The 22,146-nt window shown below is 47.8% G+C and overlaps 1 protein-coding gene across 19 annotated transcripts in view; it reads left to right on the forward strand.

Moving 5' to 3' along the window:
- The window catches only part of ZNF618 (zinc finger protein 618), a 186,955-nt gene that overhangs the window by 130,890 nt on the left and 33,919 nt on the right, over window positions 1-22,146 (forward strand). For 10 of the 19 annotated variants that reach the window (XM_047700304.1, XM_047700307.1, XM_047700305.1 and 7 more), the window contains 7 exons: window positions 906-983; window positions 1,541-1,579; window positions 6,610-6,699; window positions 7,615-7,650; window positions 7,743-7,820; window positions 15,436-15,495; window positions 16,038-16,127. In XM_047700304.1, the coding sequence (XP_047556260.1) occupies window positions 906-983; window positions 1,541-1,579; window positions 6,610-6,699; window positions 7,615-7,650; window positions 7,743-7,820; window positions 15,436-15,495; window positions 16,038-16,127 (471 nt within the window). The remainder of the gene's footprint in view (window positions 1-905; window positions 984-1,540; window positions 1,580-6,609; window positions 6,700-7,614; window positions 7,651-7,742; window positions 7,821-15,435; window positions 15,496-16,037; window positions 16,128-22,146) is intronic. The other 9 variants (XM_047700309.1, XM_047700312.1, XM_047700319.1 and 6 more) reach the window with 3 other exon arrangements.

Raw genomic sequence — 22,146 nt, forward strand, 5'->3', positions numbered from 1 at the left:
GCTCTGCCTGGCTTCCTTCTATGGACCTTCCGTGTGTGCTCTGTATGGGTAGGCTCTGCCTTGACCTTCTGAAATGCCTATTGGGAACTCAGCCATTTCAGTCCCAGCTCCTGGGAGAAGGGGCCAGCAGAGGACAGGAGTCAGGTAGTTACACCATGTCTGTCTCTGTATGTCTGAGAGAACAAGAAAGCTTCTCAGTAGATTGTGGTGGTAGGGGATACTCTCCCCTTAGGGCACATCTCTAATAGGGCTGGGCGCGTCCTAAGAGGAGTATAGGGCCACTCTGTAAGGTAGGTGTTTATAGCCCCACTGGACAGATGAGCAGACTGAGCTTTAACGTGTCTAAGGGAATTACCTAGGGCATGATGCTGGTAAGTGACAGAACAGGGACGGGGATCAGATCCCTCTGGTTCAAAGACTGTTCTCTTAATCTCTGTACCATCCCGGCAAGGAGAGGTAAAAGAGAGAGGTAAAAGGAGAGGTAAAAGAGGTAAAAGTTACTCAGGTGTGTGTTGATTTCTTTCCTTGGATGCAATTTATTCCTTATTTTGAAAGAGCACTTTAAGGTTCATTTCCTTTTTCCTCCCAAGGAATAAGTTTAGGAAAGAGTTGTCTTCTCCATCTCACAGATTTGGAAACTGAGGCCCAGAGATGGGAAGTGACTTCCCCGAGGTCACTTAAAGAGTTGGGGCAGAAATTTGGAACTAGACCCCGGGCTCCTGACTTCTGGCCCAGGGCTGTGTCTGCTGGTCCTTGCTGTGTCTTTGCTTGTCAGGGCTAATGCAGCCCACGGGATGTGGTGCCCCCTGGTCGCGGAGTTCGTGATCCTTGGGGGCATTCCTGGGACCTCACAGTTGCACATGTTGGGCATTTACTGACCTGTCCCTCCCTTTCCTGTTTTCCAGGATCCTATGAGTGTGGAATTTGTGGCAAGAAGTATAAGTATTACAACTGTTTCCAGACCCACGTCCGGGCACACCGAGGTGAGGGGCGTCCCGGGAGCAGAGACGGGGGCCACACCTCCCCATTCCCTGCCTGGCATGTTGATGACTGCAGGGCCCCCTCTCCCGCTGTGTGCCGTAGGATGGAGACCAAGGTGGAGAGAAGAGGCTCCTTATGTGGGAGAGCACACAGGGCCAGTGGGGGGTTGGGAGGACATGCCACCAGCCTTCTGCTCCATGTGGGTCTTCTTCCTCCCAGGATGCATCAGGGCTGCCTGGAGGGGGCGGCCTCTGCAGGGAAGGTGCTCCCATGTCATCTCGTGTGCTCCTCTCGCCTTCCCTGGGTGTGGGGTCGGGGTACTGTCTCCATTCTGAACATGAGGAGGCTGAGGGGACAGGACAGATGGTGCCAGGGAGGACAGCCAGTGGGTCCGGGCCTGACGGCCAGGGGCACGGGGAAGGGCTGTGAACGGGCACAGAGTGTCATGGGCACACTGTGCTGGGGTCACTGTCTCCGCCCTAGTCCCTCGTGCTCTTTGGCACCGGCCTCACGGGGAGTCCAGTCTATTCACTTCCTTCTCATTTTCTCTCTCATGCAGACACTGAAGCCACCTCAGGGGAGGGAGCCTCCCAAGGCAGTGAGTATTTCCCCCTTGTTCTTTCCCCCTCAGGACTGTCCTAAGGGGCCGGTGGGAGACAACTTGCCTGTGCTTCAGGCTTTGGGGCCAGAGGGTCTTGACATTGGAGGATGGAACCTCAGAGCAGCCTTTCCCAAATGTGTCTGTGGCAGAGCAACCTTTCCCAAATGCGTTCTGGCATGCGTCCTGCGGAAGCTACCAGGTGTTTTATCAGTAACGGGTTCTCTGGCCCGAGTTCTTGAGTTCCCGAGCCTTGAGTTCTGCCAAAATGAACATATTTCTTTGTAGTAGACTCCTCAGGGACCCTCACTGGCAAACTCAGCACTGCTGTTTGGGGAATGCTAGTTCGAGTCTTATCTCATGGGCACCCATGGGTGCTCCTCTCTGGGTGCTCCACCCCAGTCTGGGCCGCACAGGGCCTTGCCATCTGAGGACCTGGTTCTGCTTGCCCTCCCCCAGATAGAAACCCGTGGGCCTCAGAAAAGCCAGATGAGCGTAGGCTGGGGTGGAACTTCTCCCCGCCCAACGAGCCTGAGCTCCACAACTCAGACTTTCCACTCGCAGGTGTATCCCCAACAGAGCTGTGTGCCACATGTCCACCAAAAGATGGGAAGTGGATATTTTCTTTTTAAGATTTTATTAAAGAGCGTGCAAGCATGAGCAGTGGGAAGGGGCAGAGAGAAGCAGACTCTGCTGAGCAGGGAGCTGGGAGCCTGATGCGGGGCTCGATCCCAGGATCCCAGGATCATGACCTGAGTTGAAGGCAGGTGCTCAACCAGCTGAGCCATGCAGGCGCCCGGGAGCTGGCTGTTCTTAGCAGCACTGTTCGTAATAGCCCCAGACTGGAAACCACCCAAGTGCCCCCCGCTAGGTGGACGGACAGATCACTTGTGGTGTGCTCACGTGAAGCAGCAAGAAGGAAGGATGTACGGCTAGTCTCAGTGACGTGGATTACACACAAACAGAGCCGTTAGGAGCCCAGCACAAGAACCCCTCTTCTAAGATCTCTGTACAGGAAGTACAAAATTGGGAAAGTGATTCATGCTAGCCTTGGGAAGGGGTTTCTGGGCACTGGTGACACAGGTGTTTCTGGTTTATGAAAATCGAGGGAGCTGAACAGTTTGTTTTCTGCCTCAGGGTCAGCAGACTTTTTCGTAGGGATCAGATAGCCAATATTTTAGACTTTGCAGGCCAGACATCTCTGACCCCACCACTCAGCTCTGCCATGTACCCCTGAGCATAGCCAGAGATGATACAAAAGCAAACTTTTCACCAAAACAGGGTGGGCAGGCCCTAGTTTGTCAACCTCTTTTCCTCTTGCTGCAGAAGGTCTTTAAAAATAATAAACACGCCCCCCCCCCAATCCCAAACAAAGCTGATTGAGGACGTGTGTGGGCCAATGAAAGACCTTAGGTCCAAAAAGCATTTCTTCTGAGGCCCTTTCCCAGCCACTCTCTCCTTGGATTCCCGTAGCATGTGAGAGGCAGGCGTGACCGAGGCTAAGCTTCTGTGTTCTAGACATTCTGAGGCTCAGGCCCGACACCTGCCTGAGGACCCTGGCTAGGGGGCCGTGTAGGCCTGCCCCTCTTCCCTGAGCCCTGCCCCAGTCTGGCCCCTGGCTCCCTTCTCCTTCAAAAGCTTCCTTCTCACCCGGCTCCCGTGGTTTGCCTGTGGTCAGCCACACATTTAAAGATCTTCTCTATTTATCGTTTCTTCCTTAGCTATTCTAGGCCCTTGGCCTCTCGGGCAGCCCCTCAATGATCCATTGTGTTCCGTCTGGCTTCCTTGGTTCCCAGAGGATGTAGAGAACTCTCGCTGAGGGTATTTTTAGTCTTTCCATCACATTCGCCTTCCTCCCTAGGGAGTTTTCTCCCCACGGCCACTGTGCTTTATTTTGTTCTCAGTCGTGCATCCCCACCCTGACCCAAGCCAGCAGCGCCTGGTCAGAAGGCCTGGCGTCCTCGCACACTGGCCTCATGACAGGAGCCTGACCATGGAGTCCTGGAGCCAAAAGCGTTGTGTCGAGAATACCAAATCCAGCCTACCCATTTCACAGATGAGGACACTGAGTCCCAGAGAGAACTCCTGCAACTTGTTAGTGTTTCAGGTGGGCCTAGAAACCAGGCCTCCCACCTTCTAGTCCAGAGTCTTTCATTTAGTTGTTAGAAAAATTGTGCACTCATGGGCGCCTGGGTGGCTCAGTGGGTTAAGCCGCTGCCTTCGGCTCAGGTCATGATCTCAGGGTCCTGGGATCGAGTCCCACATCGGGCTCTCTGCTCGGCAAGAAGCCTGCTTCCCTCTCTCTCTCTGCCTGCCTCTCCGTCTACTTGTGATCTCTCTCTGTCAAATAAATAAATAAAATCTTTAAAAAAAAAAAAAAAGAAAAATTGTGCACTCAGAAAGGGAGGCCCATATCCACTCACCCATCTCTTAGCTGAGAAAATAAAAGGTTGACACCACGTCCAGTTCTTTTGCTGCTATTACATTGATTCCCTTTCCAGAACAGTATTAGGTGCCATCTACCTAGTATCTGTTGTTTGTCAGGCATTGTCCTGGTTCATTCTTTATTCCAACTCTGGGAGATGAAGGGACCGTCATACCCATTTTGCAGATGACCGAGGTGCAGCGGTTAGGGAGCATGTCCAGCATTAGTCACACTGGTTGGTGACCAAGCCAGGTTGGAGTCTGGCAGCCTGACCCCAGAGCCTGTCTCCCCAGACTGCTGCTCAGTGCCGTTCCTAGAGACACTGAGCTCTCTTGGAGGCTCAGAAGTTGTGGTTTCATTGACAGAAAATCATTTTGCTTTTCTTCCTCTGGGGATAACTCTCTTGTCCTAATCTACTCCTGCCTTAGGTGGGCCCGGGAACGTGGTCCCCATGCACATTGAGAAGGAGGTGTGGGGTGGGATTCCGAGAACCCCTAACACTTCCCGCTGAGAAGAAGGAGCGGGGTGATGGCACTTCTTGGTGGCAGAAGGCTGGGGGTTCTCATTTTCTCAGAGGTGGTGGGGGGTGCTCTGTGAGCAGAGGTGAGACAAGTGCTCCCAGCAGCTGTGGAGGGTGACCAGCACTGGCCAGTGGGGGAGAGGCATTTCAGGGGCAGGGTCCTGTCCAGAGCCAGACCCTGGACAGCCTTGACTTCTTCAGCTATATTCCCTGGTATCTACCGCTGAGAGAGAATTCAGGTCTAGATGGAACATGATGGGGCATGAGGTGGTGGTTATTGTCTAGGCTGGATTGAAGCTGGAGCCAGGCTTGAATCCTAGAATGGCCAGCCTGGAAGAGGCCATGGAAGTCAGCTCATTACCACCCTCCCATCCCCTCAGATAAGGGGGAAAAGAAGGAAAGCTGAATCTCGAGGTGGGGTCAGCACTTGCTGACAGTCTGGGTGAGGCAGAGCAGGACCAGGCCTCTCTTCCTCCAACCCCGCCTTCTCCCGCCACCACTGCCCGGCTGGTTCACGGGTAGGCATGGGGGTGGCAGGACCCGGTCCCCAGGCCTTCAGGACTGTGTGTATTGACACTGCGCGCCTCTCTTGAACCAGTTAGTCTCTGTAGCCCTGGCACCTGACGGGACTTTGAGAGCCTACAGGTATAGTGTGGAAGAGGTGGGGGGCAGAGGCAAGGAGAAGGCTGACGTCATTTGTGCCCCTAAGTTCAGCTAAGCAGGGACTAGAAACCTTCCTATAGAATTGCCTGGCATTGCAACCTCGGGATGGAGGTAGTCCCATCAAATCCCACGTTTGAGTCCTGGGGAGTAGAAGAAGGGTGGGAAAGCTGGTGCCTCAGTCAGGAGCGGAAGGTGGCCTGTGCGGACCGAGAAAGGACACGTGCCCTGACTTAGTTATGGCATGGAGTGAAGTGAATATTTGAATTTTGGTCATTCCTCACCCCACTCTGCAGCCTTGAGCAAGCCACTCCGTTCCCCTGGGCAGGACCTCGTCAGGAAGATGGGGTTGAATGGGGCATCTCTAGATCTGCCCAAGGAATACACAAGGGAGGTCCATGCTGGTGCGGGCTGAGAGCAATGCCATGAGGGAGTCCGGCCTCAGAATTTGGATAGACCTGGGATCATCCAGACTCTGGCCCAGTGTTCGTTACCTCTTGCTGTATACGTTTCCCCAGAACTGAATGATGTAAACAAACACTGGTTTCCTCGGGTTACGTGGTCAGACCTCAGGTGTGGTTTTTCTGGGTCCTTCAGCTGTGGGTCTCCTGAGGCAGGGGAGGTGTGGGTCGGGGCTGAGGCCCCTCCCAGGGCTCAGCCGGGGAAGGAGATGCTGCCGCACTCCCATGGCTATCAGCAGGCGGGGTATTTCCCAAGCTGTGGGGCTGAGGACCTCACTTTTCCCACTGGCTGCTCAGAGAGAATGCCACTTGGCTCAAGCTCTGGGCAGCTCGTAAGAGCGAGACGGAAGTCACGGTCTTTTGTAAGAATCTCAGAAACGACATCCCATGGCTTTGTCGCATTCCCTTGTTAGAAGCAAGTCACTAGGCCCAGCTGAGGCTCACAGTGAAGGGATCACATCGGGTGTGAATGCCCAGAAGCCAGGGTCCTTGGGAAGCTGCCTACCACAGGGCCTCCTGGCTGTGGGGCTTGGGTTGGGTCCCTTCTGACCCTGCGTCTACACGCGTGTTCAGGGGGTTACTACTTAGTCACAAGGACTAATAGAGGAAAGGCAGAGGAAGTGCCTGGCCTGGCCCCTTGTGCGTGCAGTGCCCAGGAAGTAGTGACTGCAGTGACAGTCGCTCTCCTGTAACCTTGAGAAGGGAGGTGGGGCCTGGCCCTTAGGCACTTAGTTCACACAGAGTACGTTTGGGGGCTGGTTTGAAGGTGGTTTCCAAGCTCTCCTATCTCCTTGTGTAGAGAACCCCTAACACTCCCAGGACTGACTATCCAGGGGGCACCAGTTGGGGCTGGTGTGGGCTGGTCCCATGTTGGTTCCTAAGGCAGATGAGCTAGCCCCCCCAAAATCCCCATCCCACGTGACCGAAGCCCTGGTAACTGCTTGTGTCTTTCCATCCGCCACAGACAATTTCAGGTACACGTGTGACATCTGTGGGAAGAAGTACAAGTACTACAGCTGTTTCCAGGAGCACCGGGACCTGCACGCCGTGGATGGTGAGTCGGGCCCCTGGCTCTGAGGGAGGAGAGTCACGTGAGGAGGAGCGCCCATCCCGTCCCCCACTCCCCACCCCCCAGTGCCAGGGCTGCTCACCTGGCTCCTCCCAGCCCCCAGATGTCCCCTCTCTCCTCCCACCCAGAGGAAGGTCAGGCAGCAGCCAAGACCACGAGGGAAGTGACCGACCCTTGAGGATTCTGGGAGAGAGAAGGTCCCCATCATATTCCATATATTCTGATTAGGGTAGCCCAAGTGAAGTTGCCATTTTTGTAGGTCAGAATCCGTCGAATTTCAGCAATTTCATATCGATGCATTTTACAATTTCATACTGAGTAGTCATATGCTCTGATAAAATTAAACCAGTTTTTTAAAATGAATGATGGTATTTTAGTATCTTAGGTTATAGAGTTAGAAATTAGAACAATAAATTTAGGTAATTTATTTTTAGAATCTCAATCCCAGAAATAGGGTCTTGGACCTGGAAAGAGTGGAGGGGGCTCCTTCTCCAGCCCTGCACCCCGGCCTGTCACGGGCTGTGACAACCAGGCCCGGCCGCCCATTGTCACTGGCTTGTCCTTCTCATCCCCTCTTTGTCTCCTAACTGGTCTCTTCCTTGTTTTCTCCTGTCCTGGCCCCTTGAGTGGCTGCCAGCGATCCAGAAACTGGCTGGGCAGAGAGCCTGCCTTCCTCCGGGCTGGTCCCCAGCCCATGGGGAGGGTGAGGAATGGAGGCAGAGGTTGCATCCTGGTTGAGCTGTGCCTTCCTGTGGCTCCTGGTTTTCATGCTGGCCATGGCGCCTCTCCTGGGTCCCAGAGAGGCTGGGAGCATTGGGCAGAGGCCGCTGTGGACAGGGACTAACAGGGCTCCTGTTTGCTTCTTTCCTTCTGCGGCTGCTGCCTACCGCCTGGGCGCAGTGTTTAGTGTGGAAGGGGCCCCCGAGAATCGGGCAGGTAAGTCCTTGGTGACTGCCCACCTCCCTGTCCCTGGCTGGGCTCAGGGGACCTGGTTACCAGGGTGCTAAGGGCTATGTGTTCTCCCACAGACCCCTTCGAACAAGGCGTTGTGGCTACTGACGAGGTGAAGGAGGAACCCCCGGAACCATTCCAGAAAATTGGGCCAAGTATGCGGGCCTCTCTCTGGGGATGGGCTGGGTGGGAGACAGCTGGGGGCTGGCTGAGGGGGGGCAGGATGAGTCGTGCCATTGGAAGGGGGTGACCCATTCATCCTGCAACAGTGCTACTGGCCAGTGACCACTGCCTTCCTTTACCTTACTTTGCCCACCTGTCAAATGGGCCAGTCTTAGGACTTCAGCTTTTGAGGAGCAGCAGAACAGCACAGGGTCAAGGTTAGGGCAGCGAATGTAGCACACGCTTGGTGCCCTGGTGGTCTGTTAGCCGTCCTGAGCCTCTGCTCCTCATGTGTCAATGAGGACTACATTTCCCCGAAGGTTTGTTGGGGGATTAAATAAGATCGTGAATGTAAATCACCTATTAGCACAGTGCCTGGTACATAAGAGGTGCTCGGAAAATAACTCCTCTGTTGTCATCATCCGCCAGTGAAGGGCTTCATCGGCAAATGTAGCTGTCCAAGGGAGCCACCTGGACATTCTGTCCTTCTCCCATGACACCCCTGAGGGCAGGAGCCACACCTGCTACCCGCCTGTTCTCTGCGTGCTGTGTAGAGTGTGGGGAGGACACAGCAGTGGATGGAGCAGTCGTGGCCCTGCCCTCAGGTCCTCAGCCCAGGAAGGGGGCAGCCGGGCAGTGTGCAGACTGCGCTCCCTGATACACAGGGAGCCTTGGGAGCCAGGAGTTGGGGGGTGGGCCCCTCTCCTGCATTGGGGATCAGGGTGCAGAATGAGCCCTTTTGCATCATAGGGTAAAGGTAGGCGAGCAGCTTTTGTTCTGGGGAGTTGAAAGGCCAGTCAGTTTCTGAGTTGGGGTCTTCGAGAGCCTTGAACGCCAGAGGAAGGCATCTAGAGTTCCTTCTGAGGGAAATGAGCTAGAGGGTTACCTCAAGTGGGGAAGGGACTTGGTCAGACTTACATTTGGTAAATCTTGGTCAGATTTACAAGTCTGTTTTGGCTGTTTCTAGAAGAATGGGTTAGGTGGAGTCAGCCAGTGAGAGGTGTCTGGTCCAGGCCTTCAGGAACCCGCATTCCCCTTCCTCTCAGTTACCAAACAGCAAGAAGAGAGCTTTGTGGACTCTGCCTCATTACAGTAAAGCTTCCAGGCAGCTTGCAGAAAGGCGCACACACAGTGAATGAATGCACGAGGGGATTTCAGGGCGAGAGAGCCAGCGAAGCTGGAGGTGCTCCTCACGGGGCAGAGCGTGGCCCCCCCCTTTGGAAGGTGTTGACTGGGTTCCCCGGTCCTTTTTCTCCCTCCTTCATGGTAGAGGGGGATTCATTGCTCTCTTCGAACTTTTCAGCACTTGGGGGACTGGGGCTGGGACAGTATCCATGAAGGGTTTGTGCGGTGCTTGTCATGCGTTGACTGTGAGCATGGCCTGTTCTCTGTCTCTGGAAGAAAATAACAAGCCTCTTAACACTAAAACTGCTAAAAATTAAAACTGGCAAACCCCACCTGTGTATTGAGACCTGTTCTGTGATGGGCGATCGTAAATAGCTACAGGATGAGGACAGCGAGATCGGGGACCTGCCATCTCAGCACTTCCCCCAGCTGTCCCCCTCACCCTCCCCGGGGAACGTAGCCCTTCCAACCATCCATAGCATCATAATTATGAAAACAGAATTGGAATCAAGAGGCCTGGGTTTGAATGCGGGCATCACCCACTGACGAGCTCCTTATCCCCCTTCTGAGTGTCCTTTGACTCCTCTAAGTTGGGGACGAGAGCATCTCTCTGTTCCGTAGAGCCCATGGAGGATACATGCAGGAAGGGACTAGCCTAGTCTCCTGGCTTATATTCTGGGTGTAACAGATGAGTGATGTTGTCAAGAAATGACCAAGGGTGGGAGCTTCAGAGCATCCCATCCGTGAGCCCCAGCCCTACACTTCATACCTACATGACGTCCTACACGCTTTATAATCTTCCTAATCTACAGTTTCCTTAACTCGAGAATGGGCTGACGACGAGAAAACTCACCTCTCCAGATGGTCATGGGGAATGAATGAGGTTACATTTGCAAGGGAGTGAGCGTAGTCCTTAACACATGCATGGAAGGCTTTAAAGAAGTAGTACCTGTTGCCCAGGAAGATAACGGAACTAGGTGCAGCTTGTTCTGTCAGTAACCAAGTTGGATCTGGGAGGAAGGGTCACACGCCATACGCAGTTGGGAATTGCACTGAGAAAATGGTACTGGTTTTGGCTCCCTACACGCCCCCAGCTTGACATTATGGGACCGAGATTGCTGGACTAGTGTGAACCTCTCCTGTTACGGCTCAGGAGCTCCTCATGAGATGAGAATGCTGTGTCTTGGGTTTCAAAAAGCCAAGGTCACAGAACCCCAGAAATGACAAGGTGTAGAGTAAGCGGAGCTGTGAGAGGCACAGAGCCCCATGAAGGGACTTGGAAGAGGAAAACCCCAGAAGCAGTGCGTGCTGGGAAGCACACCTCCCACCACCACGTGATCTGAACAACCTGGAGAATTAGGTACTTGGTGCTCCTGGAGCCATGACAGCAGAAGAATCCTAGAAGGACATAGTTGGCCATAGGGGTCCTGCATGTCCACCTGCTTTCCAGCTGCATATCTGAGAATTGAACTGGGACCGTGGGCTGCCAGGATAACTTAATGCCACGATAATGGGAGGCTCAAGAACAGTTCCATCACATCTACTGAAAATAGTAAGTCTGGATCATCTGTAGTTTACTGGATTTTTATATGTGGCTGAGGAAGAGTAACTTGAAAAAAATTTTAAAAGAAAAAGATCCCAAAGTATGAAACTAAAAATTCCACCTAACAAGATAGAAATTAGGAGACTCGGAGGGAAAGCATGCCTCTGAAAATGACCTACTACAGAAATCTAGAAGAAAATTCTGTTTGACAACTACAACCAAGCCTAAGAAAATACGACTTCTGTCAGTTTGCTTGGACTATGGTAACAAACTCCCAGACTGGATGGCTTAAACAGCTTTATTTACTCACAGTTCTGGAGCCTGGAAGTCCAAGATCGAAGTACCAACGTGGTCAGGTTCGAACCTTCTTCCTGACTTGGAGTTGGCCCCCGTCCGTCTGTGCCCCTCACATGGTGGGAGACCGATGCAGGCCAGCTCCCTGGTGCCTCTTGTTACAAGGGCAGTAATCCAGTCCTGGGGGCCCCACGCTCGTGACCTCATCTCAGCCCAGTTACCCACCACAGGCTCCATGTCCAGATACCTTCACGTGGGGAAGTGGGGCATCAACAATTGAGTTTGGGGGTTTTGGGGGGCCACTGTTCAGTCAGTAGCATGACCCCTGTGAGAGAGGAGCCTGAAGTTGTCCAGTGACAAAGCAGCAGGATAAAATGAAGAGGCAGAGAAAGGAGTGAGGTGGAGGACTGCAGAGAAACAGAAAATGAAATTAAAATCTACATGGTACGTAGTAAAGACCAGAGTTGATCTGTTGGAATTAAATGGAATTAAATACGGGGAGGAGAAACCTGAACAGAGCAAGAGAACAAGGGGAAAACAGGCTAACTACGGAGCCTGGGGAGCCAGTTCCAGGTAATTGTACCGGTGGGACAGAAGTAATACTCCAAAGATACAGTAGAAGAAAAATGTGCTGAAGGCAGACCCATGTATGCTGATGTAAGGGTTCACCGTGTGTCGGGGGTGACAGATGATTGGGCTATAATCTACCTCTGTATAAAAAGACCCATAACTCAACAGATGTTTGTGACTTTTTTAAACTATAAATATAAAGGAAAAAGTATGCAGGCATTTAGGTATAAGAAAAGCCAGTTTTTAACAGATGAATCCAAGGGGGACTTTTCTCCGACTTCATACAGCGCTAAATGCCAAAAGATACTGGAATACGTTTTGAAAGGAAATGTAGATTACATCCTAAGAATTTTTCTATCTAGACCGATTGTAATTTATGAGTAAAGGGAAAAATGAGGGCTTGAAAAGACTATTTTCCCCATGTACCCATCTTCAAAAATTCATCAAGTACACCCCAGTTGTGAAGAATGAATTCATAGCATAGGAGGACTTCTGGTCAATGTTAAAATCAGATAAACTAGACCATAAGTTTATTTATTTTATATTTTTAGATATTCTTTTTTTTTTACATAATTTTTTAAATTTTTTATAAACATATAATATATTTTTATCCCCAGGGGTACAGGTCTGTGAATCACCAGGTTTACACACTTCATAGCACTCACCATAGCACATACCCCCCCCCCCCCCCATGTCCATAACCCCACCCCCTTCTCCCAACCCACCTCCCTCCAGCAACCCTCTGTTTTGTGAGATTAAGAGTCACTTATGGTTTGTCTCCCTCCCAATCCCATCTTGTTTCATTTATTCTTCTCCTGCCCCCTTAACCCCCCATGTTGCATCTCCTCTCCCTCATATCAGGGAGATTAGATATATATTCTTAAAATTTTATTTATTTGAAAGAGAGAAAGAGAGAGGGAGGGAGAGACGGCTTGAGAGTGGGTAGAATCAGAGGAGGAAGCAGACTCACCCTGAACAGGGAGCTGGATGTGGACTCCATCCCGGGACTCCAGGATCATGACCTGATCCGAAGGTTGTCACTTAACCAACTGAGCCACCCATCCCTAGTCATAAGTTTTGTTTTTTTTTTTTTTTTTTTTTAAAGATTTTGTTTATTTATTTGACAGAAATCACAAGTAGGCAGAGAGGCAGGCAGAGAGAGAGGAGGAAGCAGGCTCCCTGCTGAGCAGAAAGCCCGATGTGGGGCTCGAACCCAGGACCTGGAATCATGACCTGAGCCGAAGGCAGCGGCTTAACCCACTGAGCCACCCAGGCGCCCCATTTTTTTTTTTTTTTTTAAAGATTTTGTTTATTTATTTGACAGAGAGAAATCACAAGTAGGCAGAGAGGCAGGCAGAGAGAGAGGAGGACCTAGTCATAAGTTTAAAATGTTACGAATCTGGACACAAAATTGAGTGCAGAAGACAAAGATCATTCTGCAGTATTAAAAATGATTTGTAAGAACATGAGAAGGAAGGAATAAAGGGAGGGATACGGTAGAGAAGGTTAAATCAGTCCTTCCCATAGTGTGGGCCCGAGACCAGCAGCAGCAGCGCCATCTCCTGGAAGCTTATCAGAAATGTAAATTCTTAGACTCCACCCCTGACCCTGGGAATCAGAGTCTCTGGGGTGAAGCCCAGCAATCTGTGTTGTAACCACCTTTCTAGATAATTATTTTTTTTTTAAAGATTTTATTTATTTACTTGACAGAGATCACAAATAGGCAGAGAGGCAGGCAGAGAGAGGAAGGGAAGCAGGCTCCCCGCTGAGCAGAGAGCCCGATGCGGGGCTCGATCCCCGGACCCTGGGATCTTGACCTGAGCCGAAGGCAGTGGCCTTAACCCACTGAGCCACCCAGGCGCCCCTCTAGATAATTCTTAAACCTGCCAAAGTTGGAGAAGCACAGAGTTAAGCTACCTTTCTCTATGATAATAGACTTGAAAATGTCATTTTCTGCTTAACTGTAATAGATGTATCTTACATGCTGTGTAAAACAAAGGAGAATATTGGAAAATAATGGAATATCGGCAAATAATGGAAAGACAGAGAAAAGATTTCGTGCATCGAGCAGCTGCAAACGAAGGAAACAAACCCGGAAGGGTGGAACGTGAAAAAAAAAAAAAAAGAAAACACAAAAGAAGTAAAACCAAATCACTTACAGCTACAAAACCAAATGGCCTCGTCTCTTTTATTAGGAGGCAAAGGTTCTCAAGTTAATTTAAAATAATGGTTTATTAGAGACCTAGCTCGTTAATTCCCCATCTCTTTCTCAGGGAGCTCCCTCTTGCTTCCTTAACTAAATTGAATCCCCTTTTGGGATTTTCATAGCCCTATAAATGTCTTCTTTAAGAACACCCATTGGGGTTACAGTTTTAAATTTGTGTGATTATTTGATTTTTCAGTCTCCTCCTCCAGACTGTAAGCTCCTTGAAGGCCGGAACCATGATTCCTTTTTCTCAGCAGTTTGTGGTGGCCATCTACCAATGTATCTTTTTTTAATGAATTTTCCCAAGAAAATTTAGGGAAATGTTTTTAGGCGCATGCAAACAATGAGAAAGGAAGCTCTTACAAATGATAAAAAATTAGTAACTAATGTCAGGCGAGCTAATACAACAGTATAATTAAATATCTGAGCAGTGGTTCTTAAACTTCCCCGTGCATCAGATTTTTCTACGGGGCCTGTTAAAACACAGATTCCTGGATCCCAGGCCTAGAACTTTTCTTTCAGTGTGTCTTGGATTAAGTCTTGAGAATTTGCATTTCTCACTGATTGTCGGACGATGATAATGCTGGTCCAGGAACCTCATCTTTGAGAAGCACTGTGTTACAGAATCATATCATGTTCTGAAGGCTACAGTTAGCAGTGACGATTTTGATCTCATGAGCCTTATTTATATGCATCAGACAACATTGCATCTGAATATACAAAACAGATTTGGAAGCACGACAGAGTGGAAGGATTGAGCACAACTTTCAGTCTTCAATAGAGCAGGTGGGCAGATAGGATTGTACCGGGTTTGAGTAATACAATACAGTTGATCTCACAACTTTGAAACCTATGAACAGCAAATAGTAGATCTTGTCCAGTGTTCATGAATCAGTTATAAAAGTTATTGTTGAAAAAGTTTTAAGTCCATATTGAGAGAGAGAAACCATACACAGAATTTTTAAAAATTGAGAAAAAGTACTTGTAACCTGTAGAATGAAATCGTTGATGTCCTTCATCTGTGGGGTTCTTGGCAATTAAAAGTAAATACACCTATGGAAACATGGACTGTGAACACAAATGGGAAAGTCACAAAAGGAAAAATAGCGGTTAATGAAACATGAAAATGGTCAGTTTCCTTAGAACTCAAACAAATGGAAAATGAAAGCAGCGGCGCCGTATAGTTCCTTCTATAAGGCCCATCTCTCTGATTGGGATGAAAATTAGCCCAACCTTTTGATATGTAGTTGGTGCTGTGGTTATCAAAAGCCTTAAAAATGCCTGCCCTTAATTTATCCCGGGGAAATAATGAGCAGCACTTATGCACAATAATCCTTATTTTGCAGTGATATGAAAAATAATGAGCAAATTGGGCAGACATTTCTCAGGGATGCAGATCACAGCTTTTTTTTTTTTTTTTTTTTTTTTTTTTTTTTTTTTTTTTTTTTGGTAAGGGAGAAATTTTGAAACAATCCAAACATCCCCCGGTGGAGGAGGCTGGCTCAGCAGATCTCAGAGTCCAGTGGGATGCATACAGCCAATAAATGCAGTACGGATCAATGTTTATTGATTGAGCAAGATGTCCACAAAGTGTTGTCGATTGCATACACCAGGTTACAAAGAGGATATGGATCAGGGCTGGCTAATTCAGGGCCCACCGGAGCCAGACAGATGATGATGTCAGGGAGAGAAGCGCGCTCCGGATGAGATGGGAGTAGAGGGATGGGGCCTGGGGCGGATGGCAAGGTTGCACGCTCCACTCCCAAGGGGTAGCTGCTGCTCTTTGTTCGGGGGTGACGGATGATTGAAATTTCTCTTACTCTTTAAATCTTGTATTTGTATTTATCAGTATTTTATAATTTTCCCCCAGTGAACAATATTACATCAGAAATTTTTAAGAAGAAAGAAGTTAGGCAGTGCCAAAAGAGAGGTAAAGATAAAGTCTGGTGGGACCCGAGAGGAAGACGTGACCCCTCCTGCTGGGGAGGGGTGGGGGTGCTTGGGGGCGGGGACGGTCCTGGAGACGAGGGGACCCAAGCATGACCATTGCAGAGGCTAGGACTTGCAAAGGGGGTGAATGTGAGCTTGGCACTGGGGGGTCAGCTAAGGTCACCACACATTTCCTGAGCACCAGGGCCTGGGGGTGGAGTGTTGGAGAAACAGCGTGTGCCAGGTACTGTTCTAAATACTTGACATGTAAATTTAATCCTCACAGCAATCCTAGAAGGTGGTCCTATTACTACCCCCCGTTTACAGATAGGAAAACTGAGGCACAGACAGGTTAAGAGATTTGCCCAAGGTCACACAGCTCTGACGTGGAGTTGCTGGGACTTGAACCCAGGCAGTCTGACTCCAGCGTGCTCTTGATTGTAGTTGGTCCCAGGATGAGGGGGAGCTGGAGGGGAGGGAGCATGCTGCTGCTTCTCAATGGGACCCGGGCGCCCATTCCCACGCTTTCCTCTCCTTGGACAGAAACTGGCAATTACACCTGTGAATTCTGTGGAAAGCAGTACAAGTACTACACACCCTACCAGGAGCATGTGGCCTTACACGCCCCCATCAGTGAGTACCTTCTCTGGTTGGGGGCTTGGGGGTGGTGGGGGAGGGGTGGGCCGGCCCCAAGGTGGAGGCTTTGCCAGAGGAGGGTGACCACGAAGGTGAGCTTGGCCCTGGGGCAGTCCCCAGGTGTCTGGGTCTGACCTGGGCCACCTGACTAGTAGCTGGCATAGCTGGGAAAGCCGAAAGCCTGAGTCACTCTCGGTCAGCTCACGGTGGGCATCACTCATCCGCTTCCTTCAGTGGTCCTGTCCTCACTTCTGAGCCCTTCTACATTGTGTGGTTCCTGAGAGCCGGTGCTACGTGATGCCGCTAAGCCACTGCCAAGGAGACAAGACAGCTGCCTCTTTGCCTCTTTGCCCTTGCTGGTGGAGTGGGTAGAAAGCTAGAAGGGGCACTAAGCCAAGACTCAGAAGCCCTGGGTTTTAATCAGCTGGGTCTCAGGGTTGTAGGACCTTGGGCAGACCCCATCCTGTCTCTGGCACTCAGTCTCTCCCTTCTCCCTTGGTCTGGAAGAAAAGAGTTCTAATGGCCCTTCATGTGGGACATCCCAGCCTTCCAGTCTCCTGTTTGACAGCTTCCCTCCTGGGTGTCAGAGGGGGCTCCATCCTTAGATCCCCGAGATGTGGGCGAGGAGGGTATGAGAGATTTCGGCTAGATCCAACCGAGGATTGGTTTGCTGAGGCTGAAACAGCCCTTTGGATCTGGAGGTCTGTACGCCGCTGGGTTGTATGCGGAACTAGGGGCTGGGCTTGGCTTCAGGTGGTACCTAGGGCTCGGGCTTGGGGACCCTGGGTCTGAGGAGAGTAGAAGAACCTACACTAACTACAGAAGTCCTTACAACTGGAGTTGTATAACAGTACTCTCCTGTGTCTAGCTGCTTTCACTGAGCAAGACTCGTACACGGTGTTGTAGAAGTCAGTTCATTCTGCCTGACTGCTGAGCCGTGTTCCGTTTTGTGAAAATCCCCACCGTTGGTTTAGCCCGGTGCTTGTTCATTTCGGTTGTTTCCTGTTTTAGGCTCTTAAGAATGAAGCTGCTATGAAGGTGTTTGTAGGAGGCTTTTTGAGGACGCATGTGTTTATTTCTCTTGGATAAACACCAGGGAGTAAAATGCTCAGTCGTAGGGGAGAGGGTTGAACTTCGTAAAGACTTAAGAACTGTTTTTCAAAATGGCTGTAGCATCGTAACGTTTGGAGGTGATGGGCTCTTTAATTCTAGCTATTCCCCTGAGTGCGACGTGGTCATTTTGGTGTTAATTTGTATTTTCTTGATGACTGATGACCATTGAACACTGTTTCGTCTGCATATGGGCCATTGTATATTTTACTCTAGAAATGATCTAAAGTCTTTTGTCCATCTTGTGGTTGGAGTTTGTATCATTAAGTTGTAAGAGCTCTCTTTATATATTCTAGATCCAGGTCTTATATCGGACACATACACTGTGAATATTTTCTTCCCGTCTTCAGCATGCCCTTCGATTCTCATACACTATCTTTATTCTTTTTTTTTTTTTTGTAATTTTATTTCTTTTCAGTGTTCTAAGATTCATTGTTTATGCACCATACCCAGTGCTCATGCAATATGTGCCCTCCTTAATACCCACCACCAGGCTCACCCAGCCCCCCACCCTCCTCCCCTCCAAAACCCTCAGTTTGTTTCTCTGAGTCCACAGTCTCTCATGGTTCGTTTCCCCCTCCGATTTCCCCCAACTCACTTCTCGCCTTCTCCCAATGTCCTCTGTGTTATTCCTTGTGTTCCACAAGTAAGTGAAACCATATGATAATTAACTCTCCTGCTTGGCTAATTTCACTCAGCATAATCTCCTCCAGTCCCGTCCATGTTGATAGAAAAGTTGGGTATTCATCCTTTCTGATGGAGGCATAATACTCCATAGTATACATGGACCACATCTTCTTTGTCCATTTGTCCGCTGAAGGGCGTCTTGGTTCTTTCCACAGTTTGGCGACCGTGGCCATTGCTGATATGAACATTGGGGTACAGATGGCCCTTCTTTTCACTACATCTGTATCTTTGGGGTAAATACCCAGTAGTCCAGTTGCAGGGTCGTAGGGAAGCTCTGTTTTTAATTTCTTAAGGAATCTCCACACTGTTTTCCAAAGTGGCTGCACCAGCTTGCATTCCCACCAACAGTATAAGAGGGTTCCCCTTTCTCCACATCCTCTCCAACACACGTTTCCTGTCTTGTTAATTTTGGCCATTCTAACTGGTGTAAGGTGGCATCTCATTGTGGTTTTGATTTGAATCTCCCTGATGGCTAGTGATGATGAACATTTTTTCATGTGTCTGTTAGCCATTTTTATGTGTTCTTTGGAGAAGTGTCTGTTCATGTCTTCTGCCCATTTTTTGATGTGATTATCTGTTTTGTGTGTGGTGAGTTTGAGGAGTCTTTATAGATCTTGGATATCATATCAGACCGTTGTCTGTAGTATCATTTGCAAATATCTTCTCCCCTTCCGTGGGTTGCCTCTTTGTTTCGTTGACTGTTTCCTTTGCTTTGCAGAAGCTTTTGATCTTGATGAAGTCCCAAAAGTTCATTTTTGCTTTTGTTTCCTTTGCCTTTGGAGACATACCTTGAAAGAAGTTGCTGTGGCCGATGTCAAAGAAGTTACTGCCTATGTTCTCCTCTAGGATTTTGATAGACTCCTGCCTCACGTTGGGGTCTTTTATCCATTTCGAGTTTATCTTTGTGGCATACAGTATCTTTTGATAATTTTTTTTTTTTTTACGAAGTCTAATTTATCAGTTTTTTTCTATGGGTAGTACTTCTTGGGTCCTACCCAGAATGTCTTAGCTATCTCAAGATTGTGAAGACAGTCTCCTTAATTATCTTTTAGAAGCTTTATAATTTTAGCCTTTGGATTTAGGTCTGTGATCTTTTCAAGTCAGCTTTTATGAGTGGTGAGAGGTAGGAGTTGATTCATTTTATCCCATATGGAGATCTGGTTGTTCATCATCTATTAAAAGAGTTGTCCTTTCCCCATTGCATTACATTGCAACCTTTGTTGAAAATCAGTTGCATGCCTAAGTATATATGAGTTTATTTCTATTCTGTCAATCTTTTTGTTTATGTTTATGCTAATATTCACTGGAGTTTTATAGGAAATCTTAAATTCAGGACTCTTGGTTTTTCAACTTTGTCCTTTTAAAAGAATATTTGTCCATTTTAGGAACTTTGCTCTTCCATACAAATGTTAGGGGAATTTCTAATTTCCATTTTCTATAAAAAACTCAACTGGGATTCTGTTTAGGATTACCCTGAATCTATAGGCCAGTTTAGAGAGACTAGAACGTCATAATAATACTGGGTATTCCAATCCATGAATATGGTTTATCTCTGGATGTAGTCAGGCCTTTTTCTGTCAGCAATAATTTATATTTTTCAGAGCAGAGGTCTTGTACATATTTCGTGAAATTATCTTGAGTACTTTGTTTTTTCTACTGTGATTTTTAGCTTTCCAATTACTCGTTGCTGTTACACACACTATTTTTGTGTATTGGTTTTGTGTCCTGAAACTTTGCTAAGGTAACTAATAGTAAACTAGTCCTAATAGCTTTTTGGTGAGTTTCTTAGGATTTTCCTTGTATATACTGATGTCATCTACTAATAAAGATAGCTCTACTTCTTCCTTTCCAGTCTGTATTCTTCTTAATATTTTTTTCATCTCACTATACTGGTTAGGACCCTCTAGTACAATGTTGAATAGAAGAATTGAGTGAGTATTTGTCTTTTTCCTAATCATAGGGTTCAGTTTTTCACCATGAAGAGTAATCATTTTCATCATTAAGAATTATAGTAGCTGAAGTAGGTTTTTATAAATGCCCTTTATCAGTTGAGGAGGTGACCTTTTATTCCTGGTTCACTGAAATTTTCTGTCATAAATCACTATTTTATGTTTTTTCCTCCGTGTATTGAAATGATTCTGTGATTCTTTTATTCTGATAATGTGGTATATTACATGGCTTAATTTGTTTTGTTTTGTTTTTTAAAGATTTTGTTTATTTGACACACAACACAACCAGGGAGAACAGCAGGCAGAGGGAGAGGGAGAAGCAGGCCCCCCGCTGAGCAAGGAGCCCGATGTGGGGCTCCATCATAGGACCCTGGGATCATGACCCGAGCCAAAGGCAGACACTTAACGGACTGAGCCACTCAGGCGCCCTTGTTATCATAGGTCTTTTTTTTTTTTTTAAGATTTTATTTATTTATTTGACAGATAGAGATCACAAGTAGGCAGAGAGGCAGGCAGAGAGAGAGAGGAGGAAGCAGGCTCCCCGCTGAGCAGAGAGCCCGATGTGGGGCTCGATCCCAGGACCCTGGGACCATGACCTGAGCCGAAGGCAGAGGCTTTAACCCACTGAGCCACCCAGGCGCCCCTTGTTATCATAGGTCTTAAATAAATCACCATGCCTGTACTTTACTAAAACACATTAAAACAGTAAGAGTCCCAACTATGAAATGAACTGAAGAAACTTACAATGTTAGGATGTTTCCTCTTTGCCAGGAGAGTGACTTTCTTGGAAAACTCCTTTTTCTTGGAAAGGCATCTAAATTGCCTAGGCAAACCTAGGGCAGTTTGTAGAGTCATTTGCTTTTAAGAACATATTTTCTAATCACTTCTATCTAAAATTCCCCGGGATTTTACCTGGTTTTTGGTATCACTCCCAAAACTGACTTCTCAAAGCTAGGGAGCTACAGTCCTAGTATTAGCCGTGCCCCATGAATATCAGTGGTTTGTTAATTGATGGTCATAATCAAGAAAATAAATATTTCTGGTGAGGTTTTTTAAAACAGTATTGAGGCATACTGTCCTACAATAACGTGCCCGTATTTAAAGTGTACAGTTTGATAAGTGTATACACTTATGAAGTTATCACTGCAGTTGAGATAACACACATCCAGCACCCTAAAGCTTTTTGTGCTCTTTTATAATCCCTTACTCCCCAGGTCCCCATCCCCAGGCAAACACCGATCTGCTTTGTTACTATGTATTAGTTAACATTTTCTAGAATATTCCATATATGTAGTATCTTACAGTATGTACCCTTTCTTTGTGGGTTTATGGGGGGTCTGGCTTCTTTAACTCTCCACGATTGTTTTAAGATTCATCCATGGTTGCATGTGTCAGTTCATTCCCTTTAACTGATGAGTAGTAGTGTTCCATTGCATGGATACACATCTCCAGTTTGCTTGATTCACTTGTGGATGGACATTTGGGTGGCTCTGGTTTGGAGCACTATAGTACAAAGCTGCTCTGAACATTTGTGTTCAAGTCCTTGCATGGGCAGCTGCTTTCATTAATCTTGAGTAAACAGCTAGAGGAATGGAATAGTGGGATCACATGATAATGGGCATTTAACTTCTAAGAAACAACTAAACTGCCAAGTGGTTATGCCCTTTTGCATTCCAACCAGTAGCGGACTTCCCTTTTTTATAATGTGAGTTGGGTATCAGGCTAAAACTGGTCTCCGAGAATGAGCTGGGAAGAGTATTTCCTGAGTGTAGTGTCAATTAGGTGAAGTTGCTTAATAATGTTCAAATCTCTATTCCTTTTTAGGCTTTTAAAAAGTGTGCTTGTTCTATCAAGTATTGAGAGACAGGCATTAAAATCTACAACCATAATTATGAATATGCTGTTTCTCCCTTTAGTACTGTCAGTTTTTGATTCATGTACTTTGAAACTTTGCTTTCAGGTGCATACACGTTGGATCATTATGTCTTGATGACTCTTAAAAATTGTTCGATACCTTTATTTATCTCTTAATTTTTAATTTTTTTTTAATTTAACAGGTAATAGCTCTTGTCCTGAAATCCGCTTTATCTGTTATTAATATAGCTACTACAGCTTTCTTAGGCTTAGTATTTACATGGTATATTTCTTTTGATCTTTTTCTTACAATCTTTGTGTCTTTCTATTTGAAGTGTGTACATATAGTTGGTTCTCACTCTTTTCTCTAGTCTGGTAATCCCTGCCTTTTAAATGAAGTGTTTAATCCATTTACA

The sequence above is a fragment of the Lutra lutra genome, chromosome 13 (genome assembly GCF_902655055.1).
Source record: "Lutra lutra chromosome 13, mLutLut1.2, whole genome shotgun sequence".
Lineage (NCBI taxonomy): Eukaryota > Metazoa > Chordata > Mammalia > Carnivora > Mustelidae > Lutra > Lutra lutra.